The sequence below is a fragment of the Leuresthes tenuis genome, unplaced genomic scaffold (assembly GCF_036924035.1).
Source record: "Leuresthes tenuis unplaced genomic scaffold, fLeuTen1.0.hap1 SCAF_4, whole genome shotgun sequence".
In the NCBI taxonomy this organism is placed as follows: Eukaryota; Metazoa; Chordata; class Actinopteri; order Atheriniformes; family Atherinopsidae; genus Leuresthes; species Leuresthes tenuis.
This window is the reverse complement of record NW_027325358.1, coordinates 26,784,587-26,806,073: the sequence shown is the minus strand read 5'-3', so window position 1 is coordinate 26,806,073 and position 21,487 is coordinate 26,784,587. Positions and strand designations below refer to the sequence as shown.

The 21,487-nt window shown below is 38.5% G+C and overlaps 1 protein-coding gene across 1 annotated transcript in view; it reads right to left on the bottom strand.

Annotated features, from left to right (window-relative positions):
* LOC140304728 (alpha-1,6-mannosylglycoprotein 6-beta-N-acetylglucosaminyltransferase B-like) overlaps positions 1–21,487 on the bottom strand; it is a 119,895-nt gene that overhangs the window by 40,628 nt on the left and 57,780 nt on the right. The window contains exon 8 of the mRNA XM_072383482.1: positions 13,680–13,849. Coding sequence (XP_072239583.1) covers positions 13,680–13,849 — 170 coding nt within the window. The remainder of the gene's footprint in view (positions 1–13,679; positions 13,850–21,487) is intronic.

Sequence of the window (21,487 nt, the reverse complement as noted above, 5' to 3'; positions counted from 1 at the left end):
TTCCCCCATAGGGGATTAATAAAATATTTTCTGATTCTGACATAAACGGTACCGTCGAGCAGTAACTGCAGCTCTACTCAAGTATACATGTAACATTCTGAATAATGATAGTTATAGTCATGATTATATTGAACAATTACATTAAGATGCTGTTTTAAAACGTGTTTTAACAAGTTTGATGATAAAAAAATCTAGGTGGGCTGCTTTCAGAATTTACAAAATAGTGTAGTTTTAGATCCATGCTTCACATGGTTTTATAACTATATCTTATATTGAGATGTTCCTAATTTGCATTAACTTTCTCTCTGTTTGAAGTAAAAACAGTTAATCCTCAGTTAATCTTACCAACTCCATGTTCCAGTAGCTACATGACACTAAACCACCTAATCACATGCATTAGTGACATATGGGGCTTTTTATGGCTGTTAATTCTGTTAAAAAATACAATCTGAAGCAATTCAAACTAATATGTGCATAACCAATGTGTAAACAAAGCGACTCAGCTAATGTGACTCAAAGGTAGTTGCATTTAAAGTCAGATGACAAACACCTAAGCTCCAGTATTCTTAATAAAGCCATTTAGTGCTGCTTTGATTGTTTGAGTTAATCTTTTTCATTCAAAAATCACAATTTTTAATCAGTTTGCCTACAAAATAACAACATTCAAGAACAGACAGGGAGAGACGACTGTAAAGGAAAGACAGACACTGCTTTTTAGAAAAGCTACATGTGTTCAGCGTGAGATTACAGGTCATTCTGTCCAAACTCTTGTTTTTGTCTTTTTCCTTATTTCTTTTTTGTCTGCCTGAGGCAGGTACATGTGAAAAATAGAGCTCAGTGAAGGAAAGGGAACTAATGAATGGCTGATAGTGTCAGTTTTACCAGAGTTTGATATGTCTGCAGGCTTGGAGCCTATTTATAGCTAACATTTTCCTCCCTTCGCTCCCATTCTGCATCCCATAAACAGTTTCTGCATTGTGCTTTTAAAACTGGGTGCCATGATTGAAAGCACTGTCTGTACTGTCTCCTTCCTCCTAATTAAGACTTTGTGGCTTGTTCAGATAAGCGCTTTATGATCGGAATGCTACAAACAACGTTTTTTGTCTCTAATCTGAGTCATATAAGATTTTCTGACGACAATAGCCTCAATCTGATCATTTTCTATAACGCACAGTTGCAAATTACTCATCAAAAGTACAACACAGTTATTGAAAAAGCATATCAAAATTCATATGAATAAAAATATCTTTGTATATAAGTGTTTACAATGCTTTCAATTATGTTCAAACAAAACAATATTAACCAAACTACAATGTAAACAAAATTATTTTTATTCTAGACACTTTTTTCTTACACTGCAAAAGTAAAACAGGGACAATTAAAACAAGAAAATCTAAATAAAAACTGTAAAAGCATATAATGTGGAATGGTAAGTGTTTCATAATGACACTGAATGCCACATTTTTTTTTACCATAATGACATTGAATGCAGCAGGTTTGGGTTACAGTTGCATACTTCATGGTCTGGGTCATGGGTCTGAACCAGACCATCTGCAACAAGAACCTTCAGCCACCATACAGAGGGGCATCACCCAAAAACTGTTTTCTTATGCAAATGACTGAGTGCTTGCGTCTGTCTATGGCTAAAAAAAGAAGTGTATATGTAAGGCACATGAGAAAAATTTCACATTGATTAAGACTTGCGAAAGAGAAACATAGCAATGTAAAGTTTATCAAGCTGATGAAGAGAATGCATTTTTCGGATTTTGCATGTATATAATTTCATTCATTTCCCCTAGAGGCTTAATCCTTTTCATTGTCCCAGCAGAGCTGATACAGAGTGAGAGGGGGGACACACACAGGACAGGTTGCAAGTCCAAACAATTATGCAAGCGCACGCTCGCCTCTCGGGTAATTTCAGAACCACTAATTAGCCAACCATACCCATTTTTGGACCTTGGGCAGAAGCCTGAGTAGCCAGAGTGAAACGAAGCTGGAATGAGGAGAACATGAAAACTCCACACAGAGATTCGAGCTGAGAACCTCCTCGCTGTGAGGTGACGGTGCTACATGCAGCACCACGGTGTTTGTTGTTTTCAGAACATTTCCCAGTTTGTATCTGATGGCAGGGACAACAGACCTACTGTATACGGTGGCTTTTGTTGAAGTACCTACTTTTATAATCAGTTCAAATCACTACATATTCCGAAATGTTTATTTATGTTATGTCCTGATGGCAAAGGTCAAAAAGCCAAATTTCACAAGAATATATGTAAATGAGACACACACACACAGACGTGTCTCAGGTTGTGATACTTAAGACCAGTTAGAAGTGAAGTTATTTGGAGATGTGAGTCATACGCTCATTAATGAAAAAGAAGTTAAAGCAACTGGAAAAAAAAAAAGTCACCTTTTCTCCACAACAGTTTTTTTCCCGCTAACTTCTTCGACTTTCAGACAAAGTGTATGGGAAATCATTACCAAGTGTGCGCTTGACTGTGGTGTGTGTCTGTAAGGGGGAGAAGTAATGGTTGGAGTGATGAAATGCCCTAAAATTCTGGGAAGTCGCTAACAAGCACATTGATTTGACTATAAAGGGGAACAGCTGTAGGGAAAAAGAGAGGAACAAATAGACAAAGACTGAAAGAAGCAGAAGAAAGGTTCAGAAAGAAGAAACAGTGCAGGAAGGATATAGGACAGAGAAAAGAGGAGTTGTTTGTTTCTGCTCATTTTGACACTAAAAGCAAACAAAACGTTGCAAATAAAGCATCATATTTGCAGGATCTGATGAATAAAGGAGTGAAAATCTGACAGTCAGAGTAAAGCTATAGTTACAGTTCAAGAGTGCCATTTAAATTGACCACTGTCCACTGTGACCACTATTCATCAACACAAGGGGATTGGAGACATTGACTGAGGTACTGTATGTCTGATGCTGCAACACTGAGGGCTGTTTGATCTAAAAAAATTCAAGACATTCTGCGTATTCTAGCTCTTTCTGTAGGAGATCATCGTACAATTAAGTATAGGCACATTCACTACACATATGTTGTATTTAAGTTACCGTACTTGAATTGTTATTTTGTTGGATGGTATTGCAATTTTAGAATCTGAATTCTATTGTCAGAGCGTCAGTCTGGAAATGCTTCAAGCTGACTCGACTTGACACATAGTCCAAATGGGCTGCTTTCTGTAACAATTTTTGATGCATTTACCCATCTGACAAAAGAAACATAAAGAATATGTGAACTAGAGTAGCTTTATTGGATATTTGCTGTATTTATATAATATGGCAATTTAACGTTTTTACAAAAGGATACAAAAAGATGGAACATTTGAGCATGTGCAGAGTGCCTAGTCCCAATTTAGTCAAATTGAGAATATACATGCACTAACGTGTTTACAATATATTAAAAGTCTGCTTTTGATCAGACAAACACAATAATTAGTTTCTTTCTTGTGTCATGTAAACATGCTTATTCTTTCTCATATTCACTAACATCTGCCATTGTTTCAATACAGTTTCGCTTGAAGTGGACGTTACACCACATAGGGTACACACCTTCCTCATAACTGAAAGTTTAGATATTTTCGAATAACATGCATAGTTAATGGCTTGCGCAACAGAGTGAGAAAAAATGAGAATTTCTGAAGTTGTTAAAAAGATATAAAAAGAACATATCTAAAACAGGTGCTACAAAAACAGTGACACTGTGGTACGGAAGCAAATCAAGCAATAACCAAAGCAATAATGGGGTTTCTAAATTGATAAATATGCATGTACGGTACAGGCAATTTTCTGCCTGGGGCTGATATAACAAGGAAGTTCATGACAGTCTGTTGAAGAGGGGGAGTTGAACTGAGGTCACCAACTCCTGTCTGAGGAGAGAAGGAGTGTGGTTGATGGAGGGTAACGAAGGGAGGAGAGAGAATAAAAGAGAGGGCAAAGATTCAGGATCAGCACCTGATGTAACTATGGTCTGCAGTAAATTTACTGAAGCAAGAAAAATGTTGATAAATGTTTTATGCGGACAGAAGAAAGGCTTACAAACAATTTTAATTAATTAAGTGAAAGAATTAATCAGTGAATTAACAGTCTAATTACCCCCCCCTCCCTTCTTGTTGGGCTCTGTTTATAATTCTCATAGATTATGTCTGATAGTATGTCTTAACAATCTGACTTTCAATCACATTTTCTGATGCATTTAGTCGCCTGACAGTTAAATTCAAACAGTCACTGTATTTGCAAAAAGTGCTTTGGGAGCACCAGGACCCATTGCACCAGATGGAGCCAAAAAAGAATCCCTCCTGTCTTCTTGTTTTGAGCCCTGTTTTTCAAATAAAACCCAACACTGTCCAACCTCTGTTGAATGTTGCTCATCAACTGGAACATTTGACAAATCAACCAAAAACTCAGAACAAACTGAACTGTTATCTGACCCAAACCATCAATATGAATTGGCAGTATATCTGTTTACTGTGAGAGGGACAAAGCAAAGACAGATCCTGGCCAGACACAACAACACAAACTCAGCCTAGCCACTGAGAAACCACAGCACAGGAGGACATGACTGACACACACGGTTAGTGTTCTTGCCTTTTTTAAAAATACCATTTTCTTTATATTTTTCCATGCTTATTTACTCTTAGCTACCCTCACCCCCCTCTTAGCTACTTAACATGATATTTTTGAGTTGGGCCTTAATTTAGGAGCCGTATAAGTCGTATATTGTTCACTGAAATGTACCAACAGAGCATGTTGAATTGAGATTAAATGAGAAAAAGAGAGAGCTTTAAAAAGAAAGTCACATACTGTAGAGGAGGACTAATCCTCTCAGCAAGGTAGTGAGTATCAATCATAATTTCCAAGCTGCTGCAGTAAAATTCATTACTACCAATTTTCAAAACCAACTTCCAACCACATGACCATCGGGCCACTGATCTGGCCGATCTTTCAGATGCTTGCAGACAGTCACATGGCCATTAAACTGAAAGCAATTAGAGACACTGTTAGAATGCAGAAAACAGAAGGAAAAAAATAATTAAAAGAAGGTGAAATTGCATCAAAGGAAGCCAAAACACCATGTGTTACGCTTCAGCTCACACAAGGCACAGAGAAACATGAGTGGAAAACTGAGAGACTGAAACACTTTATTCCAAGACACTATAACCTCAGTGGAGAGGTGCTTTTTCTCATATCAAACTCTTAATCCTCTCCTCTCCTAGCAAAAGAGGAGTGAGCATGTTCGCCAGACATATCTCGACAAAATGGCCAGACAGCAACAAGCTTATGAGGGAAATAAGAATCTTTTATTTACAGCTGCTGCTATGTTGGTACAGTACAAATTGAGCTTTTCGCCTCCTTTCACACAAGAAAAATAGAGTTATATCACACCTACAAGGAGCTGTAGCTTTGACTTTAGCACATAGGACTGAAACTCTGTAGACTGAGATGCCTACTGGGAACAAATGTGATGTACTAAATGGAGGAGCTGGGAAAAAACAGAATATTAAGCCCATGATAGGGCAGAATGAAGGGTACAGTCAACAGTAAAAAATAGTCATCTTACAAGATAAAGCAGATCTTTTTTTTACCTATACTTCAACCAGAATATTTGAATTTGACAGATTGCTACTTGTATGATTGGTCGACTTGCAAAAGGGGAGAGCATGTTGAAAACAGTATTGCAGAAGTAAAAGTTACTTCAATTTAGATGGAAATTTTAGCTATCAATGTAATAAGGCACAGAAAAACCTTACCGAGGTGTGGTCATACGGATGAAACTTTGAGTGCAGCTGGCCTTTACTGAAATTGACAGTGTTGAAAACTGACAGTTACTTTCCTGGTGGCCAAGGAATGCTCGCTAACACTAAGTCATAACAACAGCCGTAACTTACAGAGACAAGACTAAATCTTAAATACAGAATTTGGTTCTAAGAACCACTTTAAGGAACTGTTGGGCCAACAGAAAAATGACAAAGGGCAGCATTAAGTGACTCTAAAACTCAACTGAAAAAACTCATTTCCTGACCAAGCATAAAGTGGGCTACAAAAAAATAGAAGAGGGCTGATAAATACCAATGTTCTTACTGGACATTCTCAGCTGTTGTGTTATTTTTCATCTAATCTGCATATGTCTTCTGTCTGCTTTACAACAGTGGAGATTGGCTGTTAATATGTGTCTTTCCACCACCATCTCCATCAAAGTCAAATTTCCATGGCAACTGAGACACTACCTGAAGCTGAGATTTAGTTTGACAGTTCAACTTTGAAGAAGAGAGGAAGTACACGTGAAGAAGAGATCATGAGAAGGTGATTTATTTTTTATTTTTTGGACTGCCGATTGAAGAGAGAACAGAGGTAACCACTCTTACAATAAATGTTCTTTGCTGCAATCAGACTGAAGGCAGTGCAGTGCACATGTGGTAGTTGATACTTGAGTTTGAGGGGAGATGTGGTGGAGGGTATAGCTTTCAGCTAGACTTAAAATATGTAATTACTTCATGTAAGATGCACTCAGAATGCAAAACATCCATCCATCTTATACATCTGCTTAATCCAATTCAGGGTCACAGAGAGGCTGGGGCCTACTCCAGCTACCATCAGGTGACAGGCAGGGTACACCCTGGACAGGTCACCAGTCCATTGCAGGGCTAACACAAAGACAAACAATGATCCACGCTCGCACTTAGGGTAAAGTTAACTGCAAATCACAGTGACACTAAATGGACCAAAAAATGTCTCAGAGGACTGAATAATCTGTCTTTGGCAGACTTACCTCTTCCAAAATACAAGACAATGTGAAGCGAAAGCAAAACAAGATATCGAACCGTCCACTTCTCCTTCTTTTTCCATAAAAGGACTTTGTGGCTTACTAAGGGGAACATTTTATAATGATATTTGCTCAGATGTAGACACAAGTCACATATTTCTCTTGCTACATGTAGGTAGTTTAAAGGATGAACATGTGCGTTGTGTTGGGGTTATGAACAGACAATCTGTTTGCTCATTTTAGTGGAAAAACTTAGGATTTAGCCATGCTATTATGTACTGACTAAAATGAAAATCTTGTGAAGGAATTCAACTAACTTCAGCACTATTCTCCCACTGATGGGGTAATGGAACATCAAACCTAACAAACATAGAATGGGTAGAACAGAATCAACTAATACTTCCCATTAAAACAACCAGCACTCATGCTGGAAGCTGCAGTTAGATTTTGCATCTCAGTCAACAAAGAATAAAAGGAAGAAAATAAAATGGGACGTGCTGAGAGAGAATTCAATAAAACCTGATGACTTTGATACTTGCACAGTTTTCAACAGCAACCATCCTGAGATTCAGACAGTTTTGGGCTCTTCTCTTTCATCTCAGTTGCTTTCCACTCGCCACCTTGGTCCAGTCTTTGAAATACACCCACATATATTGCTCTGTACACAAGCAAACACAATATTACCAAAAAGCAGCAGTTTTTCCGGGCAACTTCACTATGACTTGTGTCCTGTGTGCGCCAGGGGCAATATAGTGCAAAAGGCAATTACTTTTTAGCCTGTGCCAGGTTCTTTTATCCTGCAGTACTACTGAACTTTCTATATGTCACTTAACAGCAGTGACAGGAAAAGGCACAAAGGTGCTGACCACCCACCTCTATAATGACTGCAGCCACCCTTGGTGAGCTGGTCCCTCCAGCTGTAATGAGCAGCCAGGCCCATGTCTTTGCTCCCTCTCGCATTAATACATCTCAGCTCCCTTCCCCCATCTAACTGGGGACAAATTCAGCTCCATTTCCATCAAACTACTCAGTAAGCCCACATTGAGAGGAGTGCATACTCAGCAGAGACGATGAGCTGCGAAGCCTTGTAATGAATTAACTCAGGTTTTATGCTACTGGGTGTTGGCGGATGAATGATAGGGAATGAGTGAATTTTCAGGATTGTGGATAAATGACGGAGGGTCCAAGATTCACAACAAAAGGATAGCATCTCTGCTCTTTCACAGGAAAGAATTAAGCAAATGATTTCTGTGACAACAGAAACGAATGAATATCAGAGATGCACAAAAACTGAAATCATCAATATAAGAATCCATTTTATTATATCCTGAATTATAGCAAGAAAATCCATTTTTACCTCTAACCACAGAGGCTGTTGGAACATTCACACTGAATAACGTTCCAGCCATCGGATTCCAATGCTGACTGGTAACTACAAGCCAGGGTGGATGTCATACAGAGTAACACAACTCTGATCCTAATCATGCCCACAGTGGCCAATTAAAGCTGCCCTCTGAAGCCTATTACAACTCTAGGAGGTGGTCATAAGAGCAACCTACACTATGAACAGCCCCCGCAAACCCCACACACTCTCTCTGTCTATGGGGGGGAGGGGGCTACATGTGCTTGTTTGATCATTTTCTAAAAGTGCTACATGTAAGGGACACTGCTATAGCACCAAAGCACACGCTTTGTTCCAGACACAAACTCAGACTTTTTGTTCAGCTTTGTTGTACTGTTGGTCAGTGTTGCCACAGGGTAAGCAAATCTGTTTACAGATCCAGAAAATCACATCATTTTACACTGATAAGGGGACTTAGTATACAAGTCTAGTCTAAATCAATCCATCATTCTGTACAGGCTGGTGGGCAACAGTGGCGAGTAAAAGCTCCCTGTTAACAGGTTGAGCGCTCTGGCAGAACGAGGCTCAAGAGGGGCAACAATCTGCCTGGACTCCAATGATCGAGTGAAGCAGATTCAGATTACTGTGTTGAGTTTTGCAGGATACTACACTCCGAGTACCTTCTGCCTCTGTGTTTATACCTGTGTCACTAGCTGCTTCCCTCTGCAGTTGTTTATCTCTGTGATTTTTGTCCATCTTGTTATCTGTTTGTCTCTGGAGGCACAATGTTCAAATATCCTAAGATTCCTGCTTTTGCATTCTCCTGGAATGAATAATAGGCACATTATGCTGGCAGAAACTGATTAATTAATAATGAGGAAAACGTGAGAAAAAGCAGGAAGAGAAAAAAAAGGTATCCAAAATATTGCTTGGGCAGGAACTCTTCCTGGGTTTAGAGTGGATTTCTTTGAGGGGTTCTTTGGATAGGATAGGCATAAACTTGAACATAAAAAACTCCAAGGCACTCTCATAAAATTATTCTACAATGCCTCTATTTCAGTTTTCAGGAGAGGGACTTGGACCAAGTTGATATAAAAAAAATGACTGCAAAGAGTTGCATGGTGGTGGAATAGAGAACAATAACACCTCACAGTTTCCCTGTTGAAGCTCAGCTTCAACCTTTCTCTGTACAGTTTGCAAGTTCTTCCAGTGCAAGTGTTACTAAATAGACTGTAAGAGCATTTGTCTTTATTTTGGACCAGTCGATCACTGGGCCAACACCCTGTCCAGGGTGCACCCTGCAATAGCTGGGATAGGCTGCTGCCTCCCACAACCCTGTGTTTGATTAAAAAAGTATTGAAAATGGATGGGTAGTATGTTAAAAGTGCTGTAACAAATAATAATTCCTATATAGATCAATGAGCCTAAACAAGCAAAAACAAAAATGTTGAAAAATACATGGTTTTCCCAAACTACTGGTACAATAACAAATCAACTTCAACAGCGATAATGAGATCAACACAAGTCTTTGTCTGAAACTGATTTAATTTGAATTTGAATAATTTGCTCAATCTATAAATTCAATTGTTGTAGTAAAAATATTTAAAAATAGATAAGAATGGGTTAATGCCAATAATAGAGTGTTAAGTGTTTTAATTTATGTGTTTTGTCGACTTAACTGAGACAGCTGAAGGTTATGTTGGATGCAGAGTGACTAAACCAGAAAGCTTTACCTTCCCGAATAGTGATATATGATGAAAACTGCATTTGAAATGGTGTGAATATATACAGTCTCACTGTGTGTGTGTGTGTGTGTTAAACAAACACTCTAATTTGTTTAAATGCTTTTGCCTTCTGTAAATCTCAAAGTGCCAACAAACAGAAAATCTATACTCGTGCTTTTCATATTATGACTAACTGCATTGTTGTTTGCAACGTAATCATGAGGCAGGAAATATAGGGGTGGATTTACTAAACAGGGCAAATTAGCACATGTTTGCAGATCATAAACAGAACTGATTGAAGTGTTCAGTTCTGCACACGCACAGCTGATTCCATTATGGACTGAAACAGTCTACCAGGAGCAGCAGGAGCAGAAGTGAGTGTAGGCGCAAGCCACTTCATAATCGGGAGGCTGTAACTGACCAGCAACACAGGTTCAGCTTGTTCCTTGTGGCTACAACACAGAACATATAAGGATGAACCTAATCACTTGTACATTTAAAAATATTCAAGATGCTCTCTCTGGCTCAGATAAAGAAAGAATAAGTTTAGCAGATCTACTTTGATAAATAAACCCTGACTTTGACAAACCCTGTTTGTTATTGTTTCCATTGTTCAGGATCTGACAGCACACGAAGTGAGAAAGACTCATGAAAGTATAATATATTGAAAAATAACCAAAAAAATATAACCTTTTGGATACACCAAATAGCCAGCTGCAACTGCAGCTTGAAGGCCAATCTGGGGATAACAGTTAACAGCTGTGACTTCAGAAAATGGAGGCATGTGACTGTGAACTAGCAGTGTAGCACATTTGGTAAAGTTCTGTTTCTCTGCACTGGAAGGTGAAAATGTTGATATCAAACTTACAATACATGGTGTGTCCATCAAAACAAAACAAACTAAATAACTTCAAAAGAACAAAACTATTTTTTTTTATTTATGTGGCTTAGCAGTTCAGATATCATTTTCTTCATTTATTCTAAACAAATATACACAAATGGAGAATTTCTTCCTTCACACACTCTCTACTTTGGCTGGAGTTGCACAACACCTGTGCCTCCATCTTGCACCAACAATCATAGCGATGCTGAGCATACAATGAAAGACATATTCTTTTCCAGTAGTAAATAATTGGTCATGAATAGCATGCACAAGACCTGAGTATGCTACTAACAGGTACAGTGTATCCTCTTTTCAGCATCTGAGTACTGATTTTGATGGTGTAAGTGAATAGAGGCATTCCACTTTTACATTATCATCAATAACTCATCAGTGTCAGGCTGTGTTAAGGTGTTAAGGCTTCCATTTTGATGACCAACAGATCAATAAAGCCATTTGCAGGTTTTATGTGAAACATGGGAGACATTAGCATGTGGAACATGACGTTTTTATTTTTACAGGACATCTCTGTGACATCCAAACGGCTTTACTGTTTTGGTTCAGCCTTTACTCTCTTTTCTTACTGAAGACAAGGACAGTGATAAGAGTCACTGGACACGCAGCATAACCCCATGTGTAAATGTCTCACGTTCCTTCAGCAAAACTGGGCAAAGTTATCTGCTGTTCTATGTGGAAGAAGTGGGAAAAAATGTTTTCGCTGGTGCGTTTCTTTACACTGCATATACCAAGTGCAGCATTGCAGCTTGGGTAGTGAAAACTTTTAAACTGGGGGTCCCAAGACACGACAGTGTCAAGCAAACTGTAGAAACAATCCTGTCATCCGTTTTACATCTGACAAGTGAACTCAGCCTTGTAGATGTCCCTGCCATCTCCAAAGTCATTTTCAAAGTATGAAATTCCTCTAGACTTTCCCACTTTCTCTTGGTCCCTGCAGAGGTGTTGTATGTCTACAAAATGACAGCCAAAGGCTAGGTGTCAATGCGATACTTTTATGATTTGTGAGAGTTGTCGCAAGGAGTGCACAGTCTCAAACGCACAGAAAGCTGGGTCTCTGCAGGCACCATCTTATTTATCTAAACTGGTGTCACTGCAACGATCAAAAGTGGCATAAAGAAAGACTATGGACTCAATTGAGGATGAATAGAGACTTTGCCCAGAGGATTCACGTGTCTCCTTCCAACATGCCTATTTAAAGTTCCAATGTACAGCATTAGTCATTTATGTTTATGGAAGATGGCAACCTCTGTAACTTTGATATTCAGCCTTGAGACCACAAAGTAGATTACAAAGTAGATTGCATAAACTAGAGGAAGCAAGCCTGAGGGATTTTTTTTTTCAAGATAGCAGATTTACATCCATGTAGAGTAAATCTTCTTGTCTGTATGTGTGTTGGATCTACAGCTGTTACCATCAGCAGAAACATGTAAGCATGCTGATATGGATAAAAATAGACAGTAATGCAGTCCAACTGTCAGTGTGAGGTCAGTATAAACAAATAATTCAACAGGACCTTCACTCCACACCCACCCCTTTTTGCATTATTTTTCGGTTAAGTAAGAATGAGGCCTAGTTAGAATTAGAGTGCATCATTTTTTATTCTGGAAAGCACAGACAAATAAAAATGAATAAATGAATGCACATGAAACAGCAAGTGTGTTTGTGGCAGAAATTTAACTAGATTCAGCATGGCTGTTGCCAGAGGTGGGATTGGGAGAATAATAAGTGAATATCATCTTAAACTAAAAGCAATTGGTCTTGACTAGGATCCTGTCAACCTACTAAAGAATCAGTGAAGCACAGACAAAGCCCAGAAATCTGTTTTTTACAGCTTTCCTATTTTCTACACCAGGAAAATGATCATATAGGAGCCTGGATATCTTGTTGCACTTCAAAGATATTTGTGCATTGCTGACATTTTGTGAATGCATGTACATGTTAAAACCCACTGTGCAGCCCGTACCATCTTAGCACAGCTGTAAGACAGTAAAATTGTTTTGTGGGCCCACTTTATGACTCCTTACGGTGTTTTTTTGAAAATACTGATTTAAGAAGACATCTGAATTGTAAAACTTGGACATCAGGATTATGAGTGTGATTTAGCCATCCATCAAAAAGTCAATAACAAACTTAATTTGAATAAATCTAGAGCAAACTTCAACTGTTAAATCACTGTCTGTCTAAATTTAATTTGCAGAATGGATGTGTTGTCGTTCGTCTATGGTCATCTTGACAAGCTGACATCTATCATCCACAATGCAAAAGGAGTTGTTCATTTCAAACCAATTCTCGTTGTATTCATACAGTGCCAAATCACAACAACTGTCATCTTGAGGCACTTTTAACAAGTGCATCTCCCAACATGTGCTTGCAAAAACATTGCAAATACACTGTCTCTAGAACAGAGTCTCTAAATGGTCCATTTAGTGTATAATGTGCCAAAATACAGTACATTAATCATTTTTTTACACAAAAGTCTTTATTACTGGACACAGAGTTCTTGAGCCAGGATACTAGTTGTCTCTGTGAATCTCAGCGATCCATTTGGCTCTTTTCTCTTTACCTTTTAGAAGGTTGTAAGATGATAACCTGATCATAACCTTGCTGAGTCTTTTGGTACAGTCACTTGCACAATACCCCTTCCACACTTTAGACAAACAGTCAAACAGTTGGCAGTCTTTGAATTTAGTGACTTTTTGCAATTGGGGGGGTTGTAACCTGAATACTGTGACATCTCTGATGACGTCATGCATTCCCTCTATAAACGTTTTAAAGCAAACATAGTAGTTATGATAGTGTAGATAGTCAACTAGTGACATTTTACTTATTAGCTTTTGGTAAAATATGTTCAGAATGGAGTTTATTCTTCTTATCATTAACTCACTGACCATCAATGATCAAATTAAGTGAGGTTAGTGGGATTGTTTATACACAGAACTCACCCTTGAAGTTCCTTAACAGACATGGAGATCTTGAGGTTGTGTCCCAGAACATGGAGGGCAGTCAGAATGTCAGCCCACTGCACCATCTCCCCCAGAGGTCCCCCCTTCAGCACCTTTGGACTGAAAACATCTCCAGATTCTTCTGTTAGGAAGCCCACATGAACCAGGACCTAAGCAAAACAGAAAAAGGGACACCATGTTTCAGAGAGCTGTGATAAAGATTTGTATTTTTCCCCCCTACGAGCACATATTAATATTTGATTAGGTACATGATATATTCATACGATTTTCAATATGAACTAAAATATAATTTTAGTTTATACCATTTTCAATCGTAAATTTGTTGTCTCTGCTAATAGTCTTCTGAACACAAAGTACAAAAGATATAAAAACAGTAGCAACATTCCAACAAAAACATGAACGGCAATAAATCAGAAGTTCAGACATAAAACCAAATCAGTGTTATTTAGCTCCATCAGAAGTGAGTGCACTTAAAATAGGGAAGTCAGTGTTACACTACAACAAGATTTGTATATCATCTGTAAACTTATATATTTGTACAATTCTATACATACAGAACTATGCAAAAGATTCAGGCATTAAAAGTTAAGTAGGGACGCTTTAAAAGTAAATTCCAAAATTGTTCCCATTTGTTAGTCAGCTTCATACAAAACAGCCGCATGATGAAAAGGAACAATGCCACCCACGGCATTTCACACAGCCCATATCAATGAGACGTCGGTGTTTTAAGAGGTCGTCATATAGACTCTTAGAAGCATATTGGAGAGCTTTCGAGAGTTCTAAATGTTTTCTTTCACTGTCTGTAAACCCTCACAGACTCCATGATGATTCAGAACCCTTTGGGGTCCTGGTTATGGGTTATTGTTTGCTGACGTTTTGGTCATGTTTCAGTTTTTTGTAGACATCCACCCAGATACCAATCTGAAGAGATCTGATGGCGCCCATTGGAAGCAACAACGATCCACAAAGACCCCACCATCATGGTTAGGTATACAATACATTATTTTTACTACGTAACCATCTTGGACATGGATGCTATTTTGCTGGTTGCCTTGGTTACATGTAGATCTAACACGTTACAATGTAATGTTGTCAATCTCTGGTTAGTTTATCTTAATCTTAACTCCTTGGGTAGAATTAGTGAACAATCAAAACACAATGGTTAGGAAAAATATTCTTTGGACAGTGTGACCACTGGGCGCCATTTTTATTCCTAACAAGAAGTTGCTTTCACGACCGCTGGCCATGGCGTATTTCTTTACTTAAGGGTCATTGGCCATATCGGCTTGCATGAACAAAAGCCTGGACTTGTTTTGGTAAGGAGGAGAGTATCATTAGATATTCCTCATGTACCTGCTTATTTGGAATTCTTGGACTGATCTTGTGTTTTTGTCTTTGCCCGCCATGCTGACTTGGTTTTGGGATTTTTATTTGTCTTGCGCTGCATCTGGGTCCCCCACTTTAGTAACGCTCTCATTGGTGGCAAAGCATCTTTTGCTGAAAATATTATCTTTGCTTATGGCTTTATGTTGTTTGGTGAGACATGTTTTCAGTGACTAAAACATCTGCCCCGTTTTGTACCATTATGGTTCAAATGACACACTTTACAGTCATCATTTTATAGAGATGGTGGTCTAATAATTTACATACACAGAGTATGTTGTGTTTATGCTGAAGCACTTTGCATCCCACCCGGTTTTTATTATATACTTGTACACAATGATTAAAGTTAAGCTGCTTCAAAGTTAAGCTTGAGCTGTCCAAACAGTTTTAATGACTTTGAGGATTAGAATCATTAGAATATCAGACTCTTCGAAAAGGAAATTATAGCAACTGGGAAGTAATTCTTTCAAATCCTCAGTGAATTATCCCCCGTGCTCCAAAGGAACAGCATGCAAATGCAAAATTCAGAATTATGGGCTTTATTGCATATAATTAATTTCACATATGTTTAGATATGAAAATCTTCTCTGTTTTGAAACAAGTCATGGAACGGAATTATTAAAGGCCTACTTGCTCAACGTTGAACCTACAAACACAGTCATCTTGTGCACGTCCGGCGAGGTGCTGCATAATTACTGTAATCCACTGAGAAATTAGCAACAGGTTATTTTTCACAGCGGATTAAACATAGCCATGTCCAAACGTTGCTCTGCTGAGTAATCCTGATTAGCTAACGCAGCATGAACACCTCCAGCTGCTTCTGCTGGCAAATGTATCCCACGACTATGACCATGAAACATGCATAATGAGCTTAAGACCAACTAAGAAGAGTTAGCAAGAAAGTTTTCTTGGGGACTGCTGGCTGTATTTCGTTGCCTCATTATATGTCTTCTTTTACTTGTATGTGAGTGCAGGAGTGTGTCCCAAATCTGTACCTTCACAGGTTGTAACTGTGGAGCTGATGATTAAAGGCTTCCAGCAGCTTCTTAAAATTGCTGCAAAGAACTCTCGTATCCCACTTTTCCCTTCTTAGTCATGCCACAAAGCATTAGTGATGAAGCTACTGGAGAGGAGCAAACACAGGCACCTGCACACAGTATAAGCACACGGTGCCTTTATTTATTAAATATTGTGATACCAGAAAACACTATGTCTTAAGTAACAGAAAAACTCTTAGTGGATCATTAATTCTAACCTGCAATGAGTAATTTTACTGGTACAAAAACAGTAATGACATGCCATGAAAATTTAAGTTCATATTATGAGTCATCAGCAAGCATTTACTTACTTACAAATCCTTTCTTTTGGAGTCATGTTTGTTCCCCACTTTTAGAATTTTTTTGCATTAAACACCCCCCCAGGGAGCTATTTGGCACTTTAGCTTCTAATTACTTTAATAAATCTCTGTAAATAAGAGGGAACCTGCTCATTCAAGTATTATATTTTTAAGTAGCTTCATCACTACAAGCTTAATGCACTGATTTCGCCCAAACATTTGAAAAGTTTTAGGACAGACACTTCACTTTTTCAAAATAGCCATATCTATATATCGATCTGTATTCTAACTTTATTTATTCTAACTAGTCTTCCAGTCTCCTAACATGTCTCCTAACATGTACAAAATGAGCACAAAATGCTTAACAGTGATGTTTATGCAGCTGAGTCAAGCTCCAGTGAGACTCCAGCTGGCATGAAAAATCCCCTGATTTAATAAACCTGCTCTATTAACTTCTGCTTCATAAAAAAAAAAAAAAAGATAAGTGAAATTAAATTAGAGTGTTGAGAGTTTGGGTGGCAGATGGCAAGAGTGAGAATACATGATGCTAATACTACTCAGTCTCTTGGCTTGGTGGTGATGGTGTTGCTTATAGAGTGTATCACACAAACATTGGAAACTATGCAAAAATGAACAGAAGGAGTTCAATTACACGGAATATGAGAAATATGAGACAGGAGCTTCTGAGATCATTAATTGTGGACTGAATTCCAGAGAACTGGCATCAATGCATGAATCTAAAGCTTGAAGTGGGAGAGTAAGGTTGCTTATTTAATGTATGTTAATGATAATGATGTACAGACCCATCAAACCCCCTGCAACAGAAACATGGGTACAATCCCGTCTGAATCTTACCCCTTGTGTGCTCACATCAATGTTCATGCCCCAGTCATCTCATTAAAGTTTCCTGCCATGAAAAAATGGTAATTTCACAATATCCCTATATGATAGTGAAAAGCTGTGGGAAAGGAACTCCAGTGGCTTTCGTGTGCTGATGTTAGTTTTTTATGTAATGTGAAAGTCCGTCTAAGTAACATCTTTGGAAAGTCCTTGGTGGGATACATGAAAGCAGGAAATCTGAAGTGCCTGTCTGTCATGTGGTACCACTCCAGCACTCTGCTCTGCTCCACTCATTACTAACAGGCTAACGACAGATGAATGCTAATGCTTGTCTCAGCATCTGTTAGCAAAGGACTTCACATTTCTGAGTGTGCGTGACCCTGTTCTCTTATGCACCGTGGCCCTTAAGAAGGTTGCAGAACACAGGTGGCAGTGCAAGCTGGCACTGACAACCAGCAGAGCTCTACCCTTAATTTCACCTTCTCCTTTATCCTTCTTTCAGGGCTCCACTCACTATTTCACTGTCTTTATTTCTACTCACGTCTCTCCTTCTTGTTGTCTATTCTTGCAACCTACACCCTTCCCTTCCTCTTTTCCCCCCAGCTTATCGCCACCCCACTCCGCCACCCCGTTTCACGTTCTGCATCACATTAGTCTCCAACACTGTCTGCACTTCATCAATCTGAGGTCAATTAACCCTCATGAGGGCAGACACAGGGAGAGGGTAAATTAACAGTTTGGCATATGCTTACAACACACTAAATGTGCATGCTCAATGCACACCAAGGAGCACAGATGCACACAAAGTCACTTGCTGAAATACAGAAACTAACAGCATTCTGGCAGTGAATCTACTGCACAGTATTAACAGGATGAGGTCAGCGTCTTTGAATCTATAACCTTAAAAACCTTTCCATTATGGCACAACTCAGGTGAATATGTCCCCTTTGATCCGTCGAAAAAGGACAACAGCAATTTTCTGCACAAGAAATGCTCAGCTTGGTTATACCTGCTGAACGGGTCGAAAGTTCACATCAAATAAAATGGCAAAAGTTTAAATACAATGAAATAAGAATAGTTGGATTTCATGCATAATCTTCCACATATTCTCTGTAACTGCTGCCTCATGTAAGATACTACAACAGATCCTTTGTCTGAACTTTTCACTTTCAAGCCATTTTTACAGGCTACAATAGCCAACAAGAGGTTGAACTGAAAGTAAGTGCCTGCCTCTCTCCTGTAGGCATCAAATAGCCAAGAAAAATGTTTTTTATGTTGGTCAATTTAAATGACCAATGAAGAAAACTTAAGTCCCTGTTGTAAGTTTGTGCATCACTGTATACAATGTTGAAAATGTTTGACTTTATTTTTGTATTTGAGAGTAAAATATGGCAAATTTAACTTAACTTAGTTACTTGGTAACTAAATCAATCTATGGCAAAAAACCCTCTTAGAAAAAGTTATATAAAATTACAAACTGTAGAAAAAAGGAAGTGGCAATATGATGTTAGATGTAAAGTCAATGTGGAAGTGCCTTAAAGTACATTTCCACTCGTGCCAGATAGGGTGAAATCGGAAAGCATTCCCAGCTCTCCACTTTTTCCAAAATATCCTATGTTACAGCCTTATTCCCAAATAGATTAAATTCATCTTTTGCCTCAAAATTCTACACACAATGCCCCATAAAGACAAAGTGAAACAAGTTTGCTTGAAACTTTTGCATATTTAATAAAAAGTAAAAAAACTCAAATAAAACATTTACATATGGCTGTAACACAGGATACTGTGGAGAAAATGGAGCGCTGTGAACACTTTCCGGATAAACTATAGCTAATGTCTGTAAAAATAAAGTAACCATTTATTTTTGTGTCACAATCAGGTTTGATGTATCATTCTCAAGTTCAGCAACAAATAAATGCTGAAGTCAAGATTTCAAAACAGCAGTGCACAAACCAAAGCGTGACATCACGGCGGCACTAAATAAACACACAAATAAATTAAGGCATGAACATCTGTTTAAACACAGTTACTTAGTTGTGTTATCATTAGTGTGTTTCTGACTGATCAAAAGAAAAACTGGGAGGAAAAGAACAGAGTACTACTTTTCAGGTGAGACCAAAATAAATAAGGTTCTCCAAATGATTCAAGAACAGCTCTCAATTTAATCTACAATATATATGTTTCAGCTAATTTCACTTTAAGGACAACTCTAATACAAAATGCCACTTACTTCAAACTTGACTAAAGAATACATCCTCTGTTATAACATAAAGGTAAATACCTCGAGGGTCACATTTATCCCATATACCTCTCCTATTCCTGTCCTTGTAGGCATTTTCACTCAGTGGCTGCCTCTTAAGGGCACAAAAATAGATATTTATTCAGCTGCTGCTGTGATTCACAAAGACTAAACAGATGTGACACACATGGCACAGATAAGCAACAAAGGTGCAATTGTTCCCACCTTGAAACAAATTGAGTGTGTGTGTGTGTGTGGGGGGGGTGACTGACAGTTGAAGGGGACATATAAAAGGGGGACATTATCATGAAGAAAGAAATTCTGGGACAGAGAGCATATCTTTGGTTGTCTGAAGTGATCACCATCTCCCAACCTCTGATGTAATTAAAGCTGTCACTTAGTTACTCAGTTTTGGACCACACTGGTCTGTAAATATGTCATTCACTGAGCCATTCAGCTCTACAAGCTGAAGGAGTGTGTCTCAGGTCCAGCTCAGAGTAAAATGATCCAGCCTCTCCATCTTTATCTACTCCCAACTTCAAACCTTGATGCATTTGCTGCACCTTGGATATGGAAACTCTTTATGGAATGCAGCATCAGTATGCAGCATCAAAACTCGCCATTACAGAAACATATTTGTAAAATCACTGAAAAATCATGCCTGTTAGCCATCCTGAACATCTCCTTTAAAAAGAATCATTGTGCTTTGTCTCTCATTTCACACTTACTCCTGATGTTTTCTCCCTTTATACTTGCCTCTCTGCTTCCTTAATTTATTCTTTCTTTGAGTAAACATCCACTCTGCTTACAATCAAAGGGAAAGCCAAACAGGGAGAACTAAATCAACATAGCCCCACTGGATAAGAAAAGAATGCACACTGAAGCAGAATGCTAAAGTTTCCATTTGAAGCAAGGAATTGCGTCAAAGACAGAGGTGAGGCAAGCACAGGGCCATCGCTAATTCACATCAGAGAATGTTTTCTTTCCAGGGTCAAAGTTAATTAAAATCAAACAGTGGTTCCCTTCATCGTGTTACAGGGAGTTAGCTTTTTAAAGCTTAAATGAAAGTCAATCTTTCTGTGAAAGCAAAGGGGTGGAGGGCACGGCATCAAAATAAATTTCTCATGCACAGACATTTAGAAAAATGTGTTTTGCCACGTGGCTTTTTAATGCCATAATACCCACATAGCAGTCAAGCATGAACACAGATCGACAAAGACAGGCTGAAAAAACAAACTCTTAGTTTCCTTCCGTTTCTAATTATTGTGATAAACAGCGTTTGACATCAAAAGCTAACTCTTACAAATACCAGGACATCTGCTGTTGCGATAGCAGCAGCAGCACTTTGTGAGACATATAGGAGGTTCAAGCAGCTTCGGAGCCAAGATAGAGGATAACAAATTCTTTCAGTGCAGTACCAGAAAGGAGAACATCAATCACAGTGACAGAGGACTATTTCCACCCTTGTTAACTTATTTTAAGAAGAGGGCAGAGAGAAGTATTTTGGAGAGATGAGACAGAATGTGGGCTCAATCTGCCTTCTTACATCCATACATTCAATTTTTCTGTAGTTTCTGAACTTAACGATAATGCATTATTCAGAAATTGATGAATATTGCAAAAGGAGTATTAACAAATGAACAAATATACTTAAGATACCTGAAGTTATAACCACATCATATTTTCACTGATATTTAGAAAAGTACACAGTATTGCACCTTTATTTGTATATTTTGAACCAGTTATTAAGTAAATGGCCAGCAGCCACAGTCACATAGTCTCGCAGGCTTAGTTTCTTCCTCATCTCAGCAGTACATCACTCCTTTCTCACCTTTCATCAATCCTCTCCTAATACATACTCTACAGGACTAGCCATCCCCCTCTTGTACCTTCTTTTCCATCTCAATCTTCTCCCTCTGGCTCTGAAAAATTCTTGGCATCATGTAATAATCCCAGTCATTCAATGTCATCTTATCTTTGATGCTTACC